Source organism: Stegostoma tigrinum, chromosome 1, assembly GCF_030684315.1.
Source record: "Stegostoma tigrinum isolate sSteTig4 chromosome 1, sSteTig4.hap1, whole genome shotgun sequence".
NCBI classification, from domain to species: Eukaryota; Metazoa; Chordata; class Chondrichthyes; order Orectolobiformes; family Stegostomatidae; genus Stegostoma; species Stegostoma tigrinum.
In genome coordinates, this window is record NC_081354.1 from 140,314,206 (window position 1) to 140,333,549 (window position 19,344).

Genomic DNA, 19,344 nt, shown 5'->3' on the forward strand with positions numbered 1-19,344 from the left:
GTTTTCCATTTAGAACAATGGGGAAGGAAGAAAATTAGGCAGAGTTTAAAGGCCATCAAGTCAGAATTACCCAGGTTGTACTGTCCACAAGATCTTTGTAGGTGATAAAAGACAGCTGCTGAAGTTATGCTACTATAACACAAACTGTCATTTCTGAGTTATAGGTATACAAACTGAGACACAAAAGTACCTTTCCCTGCTGCGAACTTTATGCAAGCAACTGACATTGAAGTGACATACATTGTTGCTGATGGTTATTCCCCCGTCAGAAATACTGAAAACCTTGAATAATGCTAAGACAAACAATTAATGCATTAGGAGCACGAAAGCTGACGTTTTGGAAACACATTTCTGATGAAGGGTCTAGGCCCGAAACGTCAGTTTTCCTGCTCCTAAGATGCTGCTTGGCCTGCTGCGTTCATCCAGCTTCACACTTTGTTATCTCGGATTCTCCAGCATCTGCAGTTCCCATTATCTCTGAATTAATGCCATTAGCACTTTTTTCAACAGTTTTGTCTTTTGCAATGTTCACTTCCATGGCTACAAGCACAAGCAGCATACCTGTTAGCAAACATTGGGAACCAACAAAAATCTCTAGCTCTGGGGATTCAGAATGTTGGAAAATCTCACCTCAGCTACTATCTCAGCTTCCTGTATTAGTTTTGCAACATCTGCTTTAGCTATTATCGATGACAAAACAGCATGTAATTTCTGCTTCTCCTGGGAGGAATGGGATAAATCTTCAAGGCTGAAAAACAGATTTTGAAGGCGTAAGAATACCATAGGTCAAGAGTCATTACAAAACTTCTTAAATCGACAATGCAGTTTAACAGAAGTATTTCATAATCAAAACAGCAACAACAGCGTATTTTAGCTAAAACAAGACATAGCCCAGATTAGTTGGTTGCATGTTCTCTCCTTGTGGTTCACCTGTTTTAGAAATCATATTTTTGCATGGAGTCTCAAGGCAGGGTCCAGAACTCTGCTCCACAGGCTAAGTGTGTGTGGCCTGTAGAGAACAGGCAGGCAGATAAAACGACCTCATAACAAAAATAAAACTCTAATTTCCCATTTTTTACATAAAGTTGAATGTATGTTTAGAATCTCTATGTGGGCTGTGGAATAGCAGAAACACAGGAGAACTGAAATGCTTCAAAACAACAATAAATATATCTCTCTGCACAGCAAGGGGCTAAAAATGACCACTTGAGCTCTCGGTAGCTGCTCAGAAGTGATGATCAACAATTAAAATATATAAAACATGGTTTTGTGCAGAATAGTTTCTGACTGACAACCTTGCCACTAGGAACGACAATTTGCTTTTGAAGCAATCTCTGCTGTGAAATCCTGCCTGTGAAAGCCTGAGTGAGCAAATAATCAACTTGCAAAAAGCATACTTCTCCTTTAAGGGACACAGTTGGTTTCTGTACCACTTTTCCATCATCATACCTCTACCTGTTATGCACTAAATTTAGAAAAGAACTTTAATAAAAACTCATTACGCAACATTCTTCATTCCTGTAGGTGGCACTCTGATAGTTTTGTTGTAATGGCAGAAGTACTGTTCAGTAGAGATTGTAAATCATCTGTGATTGTGCAAACTGGTTACTGGGTTCACAGTGCCTCATAAAGTGTTCTTCTCTGTTACTGAAACTTATTATTTACAATATATATTAATAACTTGGATGAGGAAATGTACTATAGTCAGGTCTACAGATGACATAAGAATAGATGGGAAGGAAATTATGATGATGACACAAGCATCTGTAGAGGAATACAGACAAGTTAAGTGAGTGGGCAAAACCTTGGCAGATGGAATAAAAGGTGGGAAAATGTTAGGTTATGCACTTTGGCAGGAAGAATACAGGAAGTGAACATTATTTAAGTGAAGAAAAACTGCAGATAGTGACAGAACAGAGGAATTCAGAAATCTTTACCCACAGATGACAAAAAGTAGCATCCAAGTTCAGTTTTTGGCCTTGATTTCGGGGGAATGGTGTAAAAAATTTGGAAGGTATTGCTAAAACTATACAAGACACTAATCAGACCAATGTTCTGAGCAGTTTCAGGCCCCTTATCTAAGCAAAGATATGCTGACATTGGAAGCAGTCCAAAGAATGTTCACTCAGCTGATTCCAGACACACAGGGACTGTCTTACGGAAATAAATTAAGTAGGCTGTATTCAAATATAACCTGTACTTTGTAATGATTGAAACTTTAGAGAATGAGCGGCAACCTTATTGAAGCAGACAAGCTTCTTAGGGTACTCTGCAGGGTAGATGTGAAAAGATTGTTCTCCCTTGGATAGTACTTGGACCTGAGGGCACAATCTCAGAATAAGGGAATGAACATTTAAGGCAGAGGGCATTTCCTTCTCTCAGAGGGTGGTGAATCTGTGTAATTCCTTACTGCAGGTTCGGTTCTTGATTATGTTCAAGGATGAGATAAACAGATTTTCAATCAATAAAAAAAATTTTTAAAAGTCAAGGTTTATAGAGAAAAGACAGGAAAGTGGAATTGAGGGTTATCAGATCAGCCATGATCTATAAAGTCATACAGCATGGAAACAGACACTTCTGTCCAACAATCCACACCGAACATGTCCCCAAACTAAACTAATCCCACTTGCCTGCAGAGATAGTAGGAACTGCCGATGTTGGAGAATCTGAGATAACAAGGTATTGAGCTGGATGAACACAGCAGGCCAAGCAGCATCAGAGGAGCAGGAAAGCTTGACGTTTTGGGTCGAAACCCTTCTTCAGAAATGGGGGAGGGGAAGAGGGTTCTGAAATAAATAGCGAGGTGGGGAGGCGGATAGAAGATGGACAAAGGAGAAGATAGGTGGAGTGGAGACAGACAAGTCAAAGAGGTGGGGTTGAAGCCAGTAAAGGTGAGTGTAGGTGGGGAGTTATGGAGGGGATAGATCAGTCCAGGGAGGACAGACACATCAAGGAGACGGGATGAGGCTAATAGGTAGGAGATGGGGGTGGGGCTTGAGGTGGGAGGAGGGGAAAGGTGGGAGGATGAACCGGGCAGGGAGGCAGAGATGAGCTGGGCTGGTTTTGGGATGCAGTTGGGTGAGGGGAGACTTTGAAGCTTGTGAAGTCCATATTGATACCATTGGGCTGCAGGGTTCCCAAGAGAAATATGAGTTGCTGTTTCTGCAACCTTGGGTGGCATCGTTGTGGCAGTGCAGGAGGCCCAGGACGGACATGTCGTCCGAGGAGTGGGGGGGGGAGTTGAAATAGTTCATGACTGGAAGGTACAGTCGTTTGTCACGAACCAAGCATAGGTGTTTCACAAAGCGGTCCCCAAGCCTCTGTTTGGTTTTCCCTTGACCTGTCCGTCCTCCCTGGACTGACCTATCCCCTCCCTAACTCCCCACCTACACTCACTTTCATGCCTCCATCCCCACCTTTTGACCTATCTATCTCCTCTCCACCTATCCATCCTTTATCCATCTTCTATCCGCCTCCCCCCCTCCCTATTTATTTCAGAACCCCCTTTCCCTCCCCCAGTTCCGAGGAAGGGTCTCGACCCAAAGCGTCAGCTTTCCTGCTCCTCTGATGCTGCCTGGCCTGCTGTGTTCATCCAGCTCTACACCTTGTTATCTCTGATTCATATCTTTATCACATTGATAGGTTAAATGGCTTTCTGCCCCTTTGTCTTACGGTCTTAAAATGTTTAAAGAAATAGTTTAAGCAAATTTTAAAAGAGCACAAAAGAGCTAAAAATACAACATCCTGTTTCATGAACTTGGTTTCAGCTCCACCCTCTGCAACTGGATCCTCAGCTTTCTGACCCACAGACCGCAATCAGTGAGGATGGGTAACTGCACCTCTTCCAGAATAACACTCAGCACTGGAGCCCCCCACCCGTCAAGAATATATCCTCAGCCACCTACTGTACTCCCTATATAGCTAAGATGGTGTTGCCAAATTCCGAAGAACGCCATCTACAAGTTTTCTGACAACACCACAGTCATGGGATGGATATCTAACAATGACAAGTCAAAATACAGAAGGGAAATAGAGGGCTTCGTGACGTGGTGCAATAAAAACAATCTGTCTCTCAACACTGGCAAAACTAAAGAACTGATCATCGACTTCAGGTAGAAGGGAGGAGCACATGACCCCATCTACAACAACGGAACTAAGGTTTAGAGAGTGAAGAGCATCAAGTTCCTATGAGTGATAATAACCAGCAACGTATCTGAACTTTCCATATAAATGCAACAGTCAAGAAGGTACAACAACACTTCCTCCTCAGGCAGCTCAGGAAATTTGGCATGTCCATAAGGTGCCTCACCAACTTCTACCGACACATCACTGAATGCATACTGTCCAGCAACTGCTCTGTCCAGGACCATAAGAAACTACAGAAGGTGGTGTGCACAGCCCAGACCATCATAGAAGCCAACCTTCCATCCATGGACTCTACTTGTGCAACTCACTGCAGTGGAAAGGCGGCCAACATCATCAAAGACCCATCGCACCCAGGTAATGACTACCTATATAACTTCTCCTATCAGGCAGAAGGTACAGAAATCTGAACACACACACAAGCAGGTTCAGGAACAGCTTCTTTCAGGCTGTTATCAGTCTGTTGAATGGACTGTAGCCTTAAATGATGTAACTTGCAATGTAACCCGTGTGCCTCTAAGTCTTAGATAACAAAGTGTAGAGCTGGATGAACACAACAAGCCAAGCAGCATCAGAGGAGCAGGAAGGCTGACGTTTCGGGCCTAGACACTTCTTCAGAAATCCTTTGCTTGCTGTGATCTGCCTGTACCGCTTGCAAACAAAGCTTTTCACTGTCTTTTGGCACATGTGACAATAAAATCAATCAATTGTATGGGGACCGCTTTGTGGAGCATATACGCTCAGTTCGCAACAAACAACTACACCTCCCTGTTGCAAACCATTTCAACTCCCACCCCCCCGACTCCTGTGAAGACACGTCCATCCGGGGCCTCCTACATTGCCATGATGACGCCACCCTAAAGATGCAGGAACAGCATCTCATATTTCGCTTGGGAACCCTGCAGCCCAAGGACTTCACAAGCTCAAAACCTCCCCTCCCCTGGCCGCATCCCAAAACCAGCCCAGATCGTCTCCGCCTCCCTAACCATTCCTCCCACCTCAAGTCCCATCCCCATCTCCTACCCACTAGCCTCATCCCGCCTCCTTGACCTGTCTGTCCTCCCTGGACTGACTTATCCCTTCCCTAACTCCCCACCTACACTCACCTTCACTGGCTCTAATCCCACCTCTTTGACCTGTCTGTCTCCTCTCACCCTATCTTTTCCTTTATCCATCTTCTACTCACCTCCCCCTCTCTCCCTATTTATTTCAGAATCCCCTTCCTTTCCCCCTTTCCTGAAGAAGAGTCTCGACCCGAAACGTCAACTTTGCTGCTCCTTTGGGTCAGCTGTGTTGTTTTCTCTGGAACACAGGAGAATGAAGGGAGACTTAATTAAATTTATAAGTGCCCTAGATAGAGCGGAAAAGAGATTTCTCTCCCCATTAGCAAACACTCAGGGTGATATTTGGTGTGGGATGGAAGAGATGGGGGGAATCACAAAATTTTGTTAAGTGATTCCCCCCACCAACTACATTCCCTCCCCAATCTGTCTGAAATTTTACAGTATGAAAGGTTTCAGGTGGCCCACTCAACTTTGGACATATTGAGGCGCTTACATGGACAGTTATTGGTTACTAATGGCCTATCAGAGGCACCCTTCCCCAAAGTCCCTAAATCCTTAAATTGACCCCTGAGGCCTCTTGCACCTAGTTCCTCTTACCACCCTTGTCCCCCAAAGTCCCCCTTTGTAAATTCCACCCCACTCACCAAGACCCTCCGCCCAGAGTTATCAGGGCTCCTTGGGATGATGGGTCTGTGGTCCCAACAACTGTCATCATTCTTGCTGGCGCTGGTGGGACTGCAAAACAAGCAGCCAATTCCACGGAACATCCTCCCAAGAAACTGGTGGGACTCTCACTTTAAGGTCACTAACATTGCTTCCAGTGATAAATTGCTGTGTCAAGATCATGGGCAGACTCAAGACTTTTTAGCAGGGGTGTGAGCAAATTTGCAATCCATAAAATGCACTCTACAATAATTTGGAGACATAGATATAAAGTGAATCGTTGAAGGAATAGAGGGGAGTCGAATAATATTTTGACTCAGAGGATGGTGAGGCTCTGGAACTCAGTACTGAAAGGATGATTGAGGCAAAACCCACATCACATTTAAAAACATTTAAATACGCACTCAAAAGTGCTGTGATCTACAGGGCTACATACCAAAAAGTGAAAGTGGAAGGTTGGGTGATTCTTTGTTGAATAGCATGGACATGGCTGAATAGCCTCCTGGAATGCAAATAATTCTTTGTTTCTAGGTTCTATATGCATTTGACTTAGTGCTGTTCAAACAGCTAGATTCATTGGACATTGTTATCCTAGTTAAAGTACTTTCTGTCCAGTAGCTTTTCTTAAAATTATTTTGAGGAAAGAACCAAAGTGAGGTGATGAGAGCGAAGGGTAGAAATTTGGAAAAAGAGAGGACAGGACATCAAACTGGAGTTGAAACAGACACTGAGGTCCACACCCTAACACACATGCAGTACAGCAAACAAGCTTCTATCTTTGGTGACTTCTATCTCAGCCGCACCAGGCCATTCCATGGCTGATGGATAGAAGACAGTCAGGATACATGGGTTTTTTTGGGATGGAAAGAAGTAACAAGTGGTGAGCCACAAGGTTCAGTCCTTGGACCCCAGCTATTTACAATCTACCTTAATGACTTGGATACAGGGAAAGAAAGTTCTAGAATCAAATTTGTGGATCACACAAAAATAGGCAGGACAGTCAACAGCAATGAGTAAATCAGAACCTTACAAATGGATATAGATCGGTTAGGAGAGTGGGACAAAATGTGGCTGATGGAGTTTAATGTGGATAAGCATGAAGTCATGTATTTTGGGTGGAAAAATGGGAAGGCGACCTATTATCTAAATGGGAGAGATTGTGGGGTGCTCTGGTGCAGAGGGATCTGGGTGTCCATGTTCATGAGTCACAGAAAACTAGCATGCAGGTACAGCAGATAATACAGAAAGCAAATGGAATGTTGGCTTTTATAGTTAAAGTAATAGAGTATTAAAGTAAGGAAGTATTATTGCAACTAGATAAGACATTGGTGAGACTGCAGCTGCAGTACTGCGCATAGTTTTGGTCCCCTTATTTGAGGAAAGATGTAGTGGCCTTAGAGGCAGTTCAGAGGAAGTTCACCAATTGATTCTAGAGATGAGAGGTTTATCATATGAACAGAGATTGAACAGTTTAGGCTTATACTCTCTGGAATTTAGAAGAATGAGAGGTGATCAAATTGAGGTATTCAATATGATAAAAGGCGTGGATAAATTATATGTGGAGCAGGTGCTTCATCTTGTGGACCATTCTAGGATGAGGGGTCATAGTCTTAGGATAAGAGGTAGCAAATTTAAAAGAGAGTTGAGGAGCAACTACTTCTCCCAAAGGGTTATGAATCTGTGGAATTTGCTACCCAAAGGTGCGGTGATTGCTGGGACAGTGAGTAAATTTAAGGAGGAGTTAGACAGATTTTTAATTGGTAATGGGTTGAAGGGTTATGGGGAGAAGGCAGGAAAATGGGGGGTGAGGAGCATATCAGCCGTGGTCGAATGGCAGACCAGACTTTGACGTGCCAAATGGCTTAATTCTGCACCTATGTCTTAGGAACTTATTCCTCCAGCAAAGGAAGAAGAAAAAGACAAAGTGAATAATGCAGAAAGGATACGTTGGCAGGAGAGGACAGAGATATAGAAGAGATGAGAAACAGCAACATTGAGATAGAAGATTGACTAACTGTTCTAAACATAATATTCACTAATTGTCAAGGGTCAAACGAATGGAAAGCCAAGAATTTAACATTTTTGGTCTTTCTCTATATGTGATTCAGGGCTAATAGAAATATTCCAAGGCAATACTATAGTCAGGAAGAGTAAACTGACTGAATTACACCTGCCTGAAACTGTTACTATGTTTTAACTTCCACTTACAGTTGATTGTCTAGCAATAATGGGCCACCACAATATGTGGACATGATTACAATTGCATCAAAAGAGATCAGGTTGTCCAGGATTTAACAATATGTGTTCATGGACCCTCAGAATATCAACCCTGACTCCTGTGGTTCAGTAACGAAATGAGTTGGGCAGGAAGGTGATTCTCAAGAGGATCTCCCTTCCCAAAACTGGGTCCCTTGCTCAAGCACTGAGTGCCTTTGAAAAGGGCATTTCTCCCTGCCCAATCCCGAGACCCTGCAAGAAATTCTGATTATGCTTTTTCGGTTTCCTGCATGGTAAGTTCTCCTCCCAATGCTGAGCAGCAGCATTTGGACCGAGTCCTCTACTGGGCTTTAATTTAGGGCCTCAACTGGAATTGGGATAGGAATGATGTCCATAATTCTTCCCCCCATGGCTTTAATTAGGGCAGAGACACTACCTTCTCATCTGATGCATTCTGCCACCAAGCTTGCACCAAACTTAAATAATTTGGGTGTTTTGTTCTTTTGCACATTTGCCCGCTCTTGACATTTAGAGAACATCAATGAATTATTCCCTGTTTTAAATCAACATAATTCAGTACATAGCTTCAGGCATTATTCTTACTAACCTGACTGACCAACTTCTGCTTTTGTTGTCCGACAAACTCTGACTATTTGCCAGCTCGTCGTCAGACCACAAATCTAGTGCTCCATTGCTGCTTTTCCAGGAATTCTTTGATCTGAAATTAGAAATTCCAGATCTATAGATTTTCACCGAACCAGAACCACTGGTAGCAGAAGCAGTTCCAGAAGACACATTTGTTAGGCTTTCAGCAGCAAGACCAATAGATGTTCTTGGCTTGACTTCCAGTTCACTTTTAAAACTCTGGGTTGTTGGATCACTAGAATAATCACTGCACAATTTGTCAAGATCTGGCATGCTTAATGCTCTCAGTTCCCGCAGCTTGGACCGAGACAAAGAGTTTGGTCGATGGTTGACTGACGATCTATTTTTACTGTTGTTAACCTTGCATGAATTTAAATCCTGCTCCTGAGACATTTTGCTACTAGACTCACATTCCTTGGTCTTCTTAAGATCCTCAGCATAGCTCTTTGAATGATTTGGTTCAAAGTTGAGAAAAGCCACACTTGATGGAGACTTTTCTAATTGTGTTGATGGAAAGGCAATCTCAGACCTCCCTTCAGTGTAGGAGCTCAAACTACGTCTCAATGCACGTGACACATCAAAGTCTCGAACAGATGAAACATTAGATGTTGTTAGAGGTATTGCACTTCCTGATATTCGCCTTCCTATTGCTGGCTTGGTAGATGAATTGGCATTGCAAATAACAAAGGATGAGTCTAGAAAATGTGTGTCTATTTTCCTGATTACTGGTTTGTCGAAGCTTGCTAGGCTCTCAAAAGACTTAATTCTCTGTCTGACAGAAAAAGAGCCTCCTTCTGGTGGACAATTCAGCTCATTTGTTGAACTTCCCCTATTTGATTTATCTTTATCTCTTTGATAGAAGATAAAATCTGTGCTGGAGTGTTTTTCTTCACTCAAAGATTTCTTTAAGGTTCCTGTTGCCTCAACATTTGGTTGAACATTATCTGTACTTTTAACAATGGTGTGTAATTGTGATGTGTCAAATGATTTTACCTCTCTCTCCAGTAACAGTTTCTGTCTTTGAGAAGCTTTAATGAGATAGGGTTCAGATGGATTCTTATCTAATTGTGTGTCATCACTACTTAATTGAGTTGGTCTCTGCTCTAAGCTCACAGGAGGTTTAGGAGCTATTTTTGGTTTCTGGGCATTATCCTGAACTATAGGGCATTTCTCTGACTTGTGCTCCAAAAACCCTATAGGAGTAGCTATGTTATTAACTTCTTTCCTCTCCAATGGAGGTGATGTTAGTTTTAATTCGATAAAGCTCCGTCGGGTTGCTATGCATTCTTGCTCTTCAACTACATTGAATGAAGATGAGGGTACAGTAGATTCTTCCAATGATTTATATCCTGAAGGTTGTAAATGTCCATCCACCTGTTCTTTTTGTAACAGTTTCTGCTCTACTGTTTGTGCTTCATGAGCCAAGTTCTTCTGGGTTTTGTTCATCGTGTCAATATTCTGAGATAATTCTACAGGAGATGTGACATATTGTTCAGCAGATGTTTCATTGGATATTTGTGTAATGCTTTCTTGATTTCCATAATTTTTTGATTCCCCATATGATTCATGAGGACCTCTAATCCATACAGTTTCTGTGGGTTCTTCCTCTTTTCGTTTATGATCCAGTATTATTTGTTGATCTGTCTCTTTTTGATTTTTAGGATCTACTTTCAAAACTTGTCTTTGTTGTTCGTTGCACAAATCCACTTTACCTGTGATATTGGAGGTCTTTGTTTCACCCTTATCTTTCTCTCTTATTAGGAAATTATCATCTACCGACAAATAGATTGAAAGCTGTTCTCCTGAAGAATGTACAGGAACGTTATTGATTTCTTTCTCATTCTTTGCTTCGGATTTATTTTTTTCAGGATGTTTATTTGTTTTTATATTACATGTCAAAGATGCTCTTCTGGTGGTGAGTTTTGATGATTGATGATCACAAACTCCTAACTTTTCTGGACATTTCTGCAATGTTTCTGATTTTTTGAATCCATCAGATTTTGCTGCACTCTTCTCATTGGTTTCAGATGGTGGTTTGTTTTTACTTTTAATGCTGAGACCCTTTAGTTTTGGTGCAGAATAGAACTTCTGTGTTTTGTCCTGAAACTTAGATCTAGCACACATTTGAGATGCTGCACCACTTTCATTTTGTCCTTTAAATGGCATGGAAGATTTCCCAATTTGTGGTCCTAAGGATTGTTTGAATTGATTTTGTCTTTGTGGCAGGGGACTAGAATTTTTCCCACTACCTGACAAAGTTAGTCTTTCCTTTCTGAGCTGAATCATAGATAAGGCAACATTCTGAGAACCCAGATTTGGCTTACTTGTAGCGGATAATCTGGGTTTAGGCACTGGATACAAGGAATTATGACTTACTTTTGTAATTTCTGCCTTCTTAGAATGCTTCAACGCATCTTGCGGTGAAGAAAAATCATCTGTTTTATTCAATTCCAAACATGATTCTGACTGAAGTCTTGATGCAGAAAAGGCAGAATCACTGGGAAGTTCCAACTTTTTATCAAATTCCCTGGTCTCTTCTTCGATACATTGGCCTTTGTCTGAATCTTTTTGATTATGAAAAGTCATCACACCTGTGTCTTCCAGAGAGCTTATTGGCAGATTCTGCTTGGAAGAAGGATCAAATCCTAGATGTTTATTTTGTGACTCATTCACATTAGAAGCCGTACAGATACTTGTGCTTTCAGATTTTACTGGTTCGGCAAGTCTATCAGTCGTATGATTTGACGTTAGGCTCTGTTTGGCAACCTCTATGCCAGTCATATCAAAATTGAAAGGCAGCGTGGAATAGATTAAACTATGCTCATTTTTATGGTATGTCTTTTTATCTGCTGAAATTGTCTCTTTTCCTGCTTCTGGAGCAAGCTTGGTCATTGATAAGTCACTCTCATGCAGAACCTCCTGGTTCAGATTTGTTGGAAGTTGCACAAATTGCTCTGGAGTTTGAGCTTGATCACTGGGCTGGAAGCAGATTTCAACCTCTTCTGTATCCGAATCTGCAATACTAAGGTTTTCACAGTGCGTGAAAACAACATCTCCAGGTAAACCCAGGGCCACTTTATTACAGGATGAATGAGGGCTATCCAAAGATTCAGCCTCTGAATCAGAGTCCACTGCAGCAGCGTACATAGATTGTTGTTTACTATCTTCCTTGGTGTCTGTTAAACCCATTTGTTTGTCCTTCTTCTCAGTACTCAAGTTTCTGGAATAGTTAGTCAGACATGTTTTGTTTACCGAAAATACTTTGCCTGTGTTGACTGAATTCAGAACAGAATAGTCGAGAACCTCTTGTGTGATGTCAATTGAAGAGTCACCTTTATTACTGACATCATTTGTGTTGTTCAGAGTTGTTATGGAATGAGCAGCAATATCAACTTGACTCCTTTCTGAATTCAAAGATGAAGTATTTGGGATGTCATCCTCAACAGAATCTAGCTGACTGATAACATCATCAATGTCTGTAACTGGGATGTCAGATCTATGACTGTGTGGCAAGGTACTGCAATCCTGTGAAATTACTTTGTTTTCCACCATATTGTCTCCAGTAGGTTTTTCCAGGGGCTGCATTTCAAAGCTTGATGTTGTGTTTTGCATAAAGTCTTCAAACATTTGTGCATTGCTTTTGTTGGTGATCATATTTTGATCAAGTTCTACAGAATTAGGTTCTACTAAATTCAGATCTGTAGATGATGATGAGATGAGCGTCGATAATCTGTCCACAGCTGCAGAAAAAAATAAGCATTGGACAATACTGTCATATTTCAAATCTTGTTATATATTGAATCATATTTAGACGAATCTATAATGATTAGCATTATATTGTATTAATCCTGTCCTTCCTATAGTTGGAGCAGGAAGAAGAAATTATGCAATTGGTGGGAATATAATTTCTGAGCTCCTATCTGAAATAATAAAGTTTATTAAATGCAAGTTAGCTTACAGTAAATCATTAAAGGCCAAAAATTGGATTGTCCTGTTTTGGGGTATAACGGTTACATTTGTGATTAGCTTGCACCCAGATATTGTTGAGGCAGGCGTACGCAAACTACTTGGCATCTGATTATTTCAATTATTGTAGAATTAATTTAATGCAACCCATGGTCCTTGTAGGCCGAAGATCCCATAGGGCACGTGCGCCTAATAAATGTTTCAGCTGACCTGTCCCACTCTAAGGGGAACGGTTCTGATTCCATGGAATATACCACTGACTGCATGTAGTGCAAGTGGCTGTAAGGAGGGGGCCAGCAAATAGTGAAACAGGCAATAGAAACGTTTTTCTCAGATATGCCAATAGTCCTCGCTCCTCCTGCCTCTCTCTAGAAAGAGACCCTTTCTTCTAGGGTATGGGATCTCTGTCAACTCCCTCATGCAGGATTAGTTGGTGAACTGGGAAATGTGCGTTATGTCTTCTGCTTTTTCGTGAAAGGACCTACTGTCAAGATTGAGGGAAACAGTAACAGATCCAAGCAGTGCTATCATGTCCAACTAGTTCTAGTTCCTGTTGAAGAAGATGGCACAGTTCCTTGATCATTGAAACATCTGTAATCAGCAGAGGACATGCTATAAGGAATATATGTGGCACATTGTGGCTACCAGTGGTGTTTGGGCATTATTAAGGGTTATCTTTTCTGTAGTTAAAAGTATTTGTAGCCTATTAATTAATGTTTAATTGATGTTGCTTTCCGTTTGTTTGCTACAGTAAACGTCTTGAAATTTGAAGCAGCCATTTGGTAGTGCCATATTTTGAGCACGGCCAAAAAAATTTGTCAATCTTGCATTTTTCTCACATAGCATAAATGTTGGTTTTCATCTTAAGTTGGTTTTCATCTTAAGCTGATATTCTTGCGAATTTTCCTGATGACTGCAAGATGAAAAGCTCTGACAAAATGGGGTGAATTTTTCTCATAAATAAGTTCTTTTGGAGGGTTTTCACCAAGAAGCTCATTGAATTCTCTCACCGAATCTTGCCAACTTGCCTCATTAAGTACCTATACCAGCCCTACGGCATTCCTCACATTCAATTCCAGCTCCATCTTACTAAAACTTCCCAAAGACCAGTATCCCTGATGCTGGTACCATCTTTAAAAGGTTGCTGAGGACCCAGAAAAGCATTGGCAGTCTGGTGTTGCCCCTCACCAGAAATGTCATAGCACAGAGCAGTCATGGCACATAGGTGGCGCAGCTGACACTCTCTCACCCATTCAATTCCATTCTCTCACTTTAACTGCAACACAATTTACCTGTCTTTAATTATATCCTCTCTAAACACCCTCTAAATCACTATTATTTTGTCTCCAATGCCCACCGGAGACTTGAAAATTATCATTGTCAAGTTGGCGAACATGACAGACAGGCAAGCAACTGAACAATTCCAAATATTAACTTTTATTTCCAGCCAGCAAAAGCAAGTACAAACAGAATGAATAAAGACTGCAGTTTGAGATTATAGGAACTGCCGATGCTAGAGTTAGAGATAACACAGTGTGGAGCTGGAGGAACACAGCAGGCCAGACAGCAAGAGAGGAGCAGAAAAGCTGATGTTTTGGGTCAGAACCCTTCTTCAGAAATGGGGGACAGGGAAGGGAACTCTGAAATAAATAGAGAGAGGAGGGGTGCGGCTGGGGAAGGTAGGTGGGATAGTGATAGGAGAGTGCAGGTAGGCAGTGGTGGGGATTGGTTAGTGAGGTGGGAGGAGTGGATAGGTGGGAGAGAAGATGGACAGGTCAGGGAGGGGTGGATGAGAAGGAGGGTCTTGGTATGAGGCCAAAGGTGGGGAGATTTTGAAGCTGGTAAAGTCCACATTGAGACATTGGGTTGTAGGCTCCCAAGATGGAATATGAGGTGCTGCTCCTCCAGTTTCCGGGTGGCGTCGTTGTGACACTGGAGGAGGCCCAGGATGGGCATGTTGTCCAGGGAGTGGGAGGAAGAGATGAAATGGTTTGTGACTGGAAGGTATTATTGTTTGTTGCAAATGAGTACAGGGGCTCTACAAAGCAGTCTTGGCTTAGCTTGGAGCCCTGGAAGAGGCTTCGCAGTGAGGTTATATACTATTTTAACCTCACTGCGAAGCCTCTTCCAGGGCTGATGAAGGGTCTAGGCCCGAAACGTCAGCTTTTGTGCTCCTGAGATGCTGCTTGGCCTGCTGTGTTCATCCAGCCTCACATTTTATTATCTTGGAATCTCCAGCATCTGCAGTTCCCATTATCTCTGATACTATTTTAACCTCACTGCGAAGCCTCTTCCAGGGCTGATGAAGGGTCTAGGCCCGAAACGTCAGCTTTTGTGCTCCTGAGATGCTGCTTGGCCTGCTGTGTTCATCCAGCCTCACATTTTATTATCTTGGAATCTCCAGCATCTGCAGTTCCCATTATCTCTGATACTATTTTAACCTCACTGCGAAGCCTCTTCCAGGGCTGATGAAGGGTCTAGGCCCGAAACGTCAGCTTTTGTGCTCCTGAGATGCTGCTTGGCCTGCTGTGTTCATCCAGCCTCACATTTTATTATCTTGGAATCTCCAGCATCTGCAGTTCCCATTATCTCTGATACTATTTTAACCTCACTGCGAAGCCTCTTCCAGGGCTGATGAAGGGTCTAGGCCCGAAACGTCAGCTTTTGTGCTCCTGAGATGCTGCTTGGCCTGCTGTGTTCATCCAGCCTCACATTTTATTATCTTGGAATCTCCAGCATCTGCAGTTCCCATTATCTCTGATACTATTTTAACCTCACTGCGAAGCCTCTTCCAGGGCTGATGAAGGGTCTAGGCCCGAAACGTCAGCTTTTGTGCTCCTGAGATGCTGCTTGGCCTGCTGTGTTCATCCAGCCTCACATTTTATTATCTTGGAATCTCCAGCATCTGCAGTTCCCATTATCTCTGATACTATTTTAACCTCACTGCGAAGCCTCTTCCAGGGCTGATGAAGGGTCTAGGCCCGAAACGTCAGCTTTTGTGCTCCTGAGATGCTGCTTGGCCTGCTGTGTTCATCCAGCCTCACATTTTATTATCTTGGAATCTCCAGCATCTGCAGTTCCCATTATCTCTGATACTATTTTAACCTCACTGCGAAGCCTCTTCCAGGGCTGATGAAGGGTCTAGGCCCGAAACGTCAGCTTTTGTGCTCCTGAGATGCTGCTTGGCCTGCTGTGTTCATCCAGCCTCACATTTTATTATCTTGGAATCTCCAGCATCTGCAGTTCCCATTATCTCTGATACTATTTTAACCTCACTGCGAAACCTCTTCCAGGGCTGATGAAGGGTCTAGGCCCGAAACGTCAGCTTTTGTGCTCCTGAGATGCTGCTTGGCCTGCTGTGTTCATCCAGCCTCACATTTTATTATCTTGGCTTAGCTTGGAGACCACTTTGTCACAAACTGAGCTCAGGTGCTGTACAAAGGACAATACCTTCCAGTCACGAATCACTTCAAGCCGCCCCTCCCACTCCTTGGATGACATATCCATCCTGGGCCTCCTCCCGTGTACAATGACGCTGCCCAGTTGAAGGAGCAACACCTCATATTCTGCCTTGGCAGCCTACAGCCCAATGGTCTCAATATGGAATTTACCAGTTTCAAAATCTCCCCAGCCCCGGCTTCATCCCATGACTAACCCTCCCTCTCATCCCTGCCTCCTTGACCTGTCTGCCTTCTCTCCCACCACTCTGTTTAATTTGTCTTTGAGTAACCCCCTGCATTTTCTGCTGTTTTAAGCCCCCAGCGTCTACCTTTCCATTGCTTCCCTTTTTTCTTATCCAATCCTGTACATTCCTTGACATTTGGGATTCTCTTGATTTGTTGATCTCCCTCTTCAACTGTACAAGCACATGTTGGCCCTCTATTCTCACTGTCACCCCTTTGAATGGCTCCTCCTGCTCTGATGTAGATTTTCCTGTAAATAGCTCATTCCAGTCCACTTTGGTCAGATCCTGTCTTATATACTAAAATCTGCCTTCCCCCAGTTCAGAATCTTTATTCCCTGACTTTATCCGTTACTATCTTAAATCCTATGTGCCTCTGTGATAGCATTTTTCAGGAATAAATCTGTACCTTCAACTCATCTGCCTTACTGAATTGAGGGTTAAATGTTGGTCTGAATACCAACACCACTCCCTTAATCATTCTGAATTATGCCGTGCGACTTTTTATGCGTATCTGAGAGAGTAAACAAGGTTTTAGTTCAATATTTCCCCAAGGGTGGCACCTCTAACAATGCAACAATGCCTTAGTACTGGACTGAAATGTACCCTGGATTGTATATTTGAATCCTTGGAATAAAACTTAAATCTTTTAGTATAGAGATGGCAGTACTACCACTCAGCCATTGCCAATACTCCTGCACCAGTTTTCTAGTATTTTCTTTTCTGTGAGGTTGTGTGTCTGTGCACGTGAGTATGTGTTTTGGTAGTGGTGGGGTGGGGTGGGGTGATAGTGGTGGAGGTGGCACGTTACTTGATTTCTCTCCTATTAAATGTTAGAAATGACTGCTGAAAGTAGTCAAAATGTGACCTGTCAACCAAGTGTTAACCAAAATGGCTGACAGCACAATCCATGTGTACCCTATTGGTGCCACAGTCAGCAGTTTCTATTGGCTTACACCAACTCTGACCACAAAATAGTTAAGCATGCTTCTTACTGCCTGTACTCAGAAGCTCTGCTGTCTTCTTAAAGGCTTCCTCTATTCTTATTGGACAACAGATTCAGCAGAGGGGGATGGGTCTAGCCGGGATGCTCTGAGAGTGGACTTGTTGGGTGTGTTTCCACACTGTAAGGATTCTAATCACTCCATCTCAATTGAAAGACTCTGCCTCCCGTCACTAAATTAGATGACACGAAGGTTGGTGGAGTTGTGGACAATGTGGAAAGCTGTTGTAGTTGCAATGGGACTTTGACAGGATGCAGAGCTGGGCAAAGAAGTGGCAGATGGAATTCAACCCAGGAAGTGTGAAGTGATTCATTTTGGAAGATCAAATTGGAATGCAGAGTACCGGGTTAACGGCAGGATTCTCGGCAGTGTGGAGGATCAGAGGGATCTTGGGGTTTATGTCCATAAATCCCTCAAAGTTGCTACCCAAGTTAATAGGGTTGTAAAGAAGGTGTATGGTATGTTGGTTTTCATTGGCAGGGGAATTGAGTTTAACAGCCACAAGCTTATACTGCAGCTCTATAAAACTCTGGTTAGACCACACTGGAGTATTATGTTCAGTTCTGGTCACCTCATTACAGGAAAGATGTGGAAGCTTTAGACAGGGTGCAGCGGAGATTTACCAGGATGCTGTCTGGATTGGAGGGCAGGTCTTATAAGGAAAGGCTGAGGGAGCTAGGGATTTTTTCACTGGAGTGAAAAAGGATGAGAGGTGACTTGATAAAGGTGTACAAGATGATGAGAGGCATAGATAGAGTGGAGAATCAGAGACTTTTTTTCCCCAGGGTGGAAATGACTATTATGAGAGGGCATAATATTAAGGTGATTGAAGGGAGGTAAAGGAGAGATGTCAGATGTAGGGTCTTTACACAGAGGTGGGCGTGTGGAATGTGTTGCTGGCAGTGGTAGTAGAGTCAGATACTTCAGAGACTTTTAAGCGACTCTTGGATAGGCACATGGAAGATAGTAAAATGTAGTGTATGCAGGGTAGATTGATCTTAGTAGGATAATAGGCACAACATCGTGGGCCAAAGGGCCTGTACTGTGCTGTACTGTTCTATGTTCTGTCAGCCATATGGTTGGATGAGAGTCTAGTTTTCTGATTGCTGACAGTACAATATTTAGCGAGTTTTGAGAAGATTTGTAGCTCAGGTTGAGGTTCTGGATGTGAGTTTGCTCGCTGAGCTGGAAGGTTAGTTTTCAGACGTTTCATCACCATTCTAGGTAACATCATCAGTGAGCCTCCGATGAAGCGCTGGTGTTATGTCCCGCTTTCTATTTATCTGTTTAGGTTTCCTTGGGTTGGTGATGTCATTTCCTGTTCTTTTTCTCAGGGGATGGTAGATTGGCTCCAAATCAATGTGTTTGTTGATGGAGTTCCGGTTGGAATGCCATGCCTCTAGGAATTCTCGTGCGTGTCTCTGTTTGGCTTGTCCTAGGATGGATGTGTTGTCCCAATCAAAGTGGTGTCCTTCCTCATCTGTATGTAAGGATATGAGTGATAGTGGGTCATGTCGTTTTGTGGCTAGTTGATGTTCATGTATCCTGGTGGCTAGCTTTCTGCCTGTTCGTCCAATGTAGTGTTTGTCACAGTTCTTGCAAGGTATTTTGTAGATGACGTTCGTTTTGTTTGTTGTCTGTATAGGGTCTTTTAAGTTCATTAGCTGCTGTTTTAGTGTGTTGGTGGGTTTGTGGGCTACCCTGATCCCCTGAGAAAAAGAACAGGAAATGACATCACCAACCCAAGGAAACCTAACCAGATAAATAGAAAGCGGGACATAACACCAGCGCTTCTTCGGAGGCTCACTGATGATGTTACCTAGAATGGTGACGAAACGTCTGAAAACTAACCTTCCAGCTCAGCAAGCAAACTCACATCCAGAACAATATTTCATAGGATTCCAGAACTGTGAATAATTTTCATCCCTGTGCAGAAAAAACAAATGTCTCTGAATTTGAG

The 19,344-nt window shown here is 42.7% G+C and overlaps 1 protein-coding gene across 1 annotated transcript in view; it reads right to left on the bottom strand.

Annotated features, from left to right (window-relative positions):
- Positions 1-19,344, bottom strand: part of pdzd2 (PDZ domain containing 2) — a 422,227-nt gene that overhangs the window by 25,635 nt on the left and 377,248 nt on the right. The window contains exons 21-22 of the mRNA XM_048530010.2: positions 8,695-12,472; positions 631-748 (exon numbers count right to left, since the gene is read on the bottom strand). Of these exons, the coding sequence (XP_048385967.2) occupies positions 631-748; positions 8,695-12,472 (3,896 nt within the window). The remainder of the gene's footprint in view (positions 1-630; positions 749-8,694; positions 12,473-19,344) is intronic.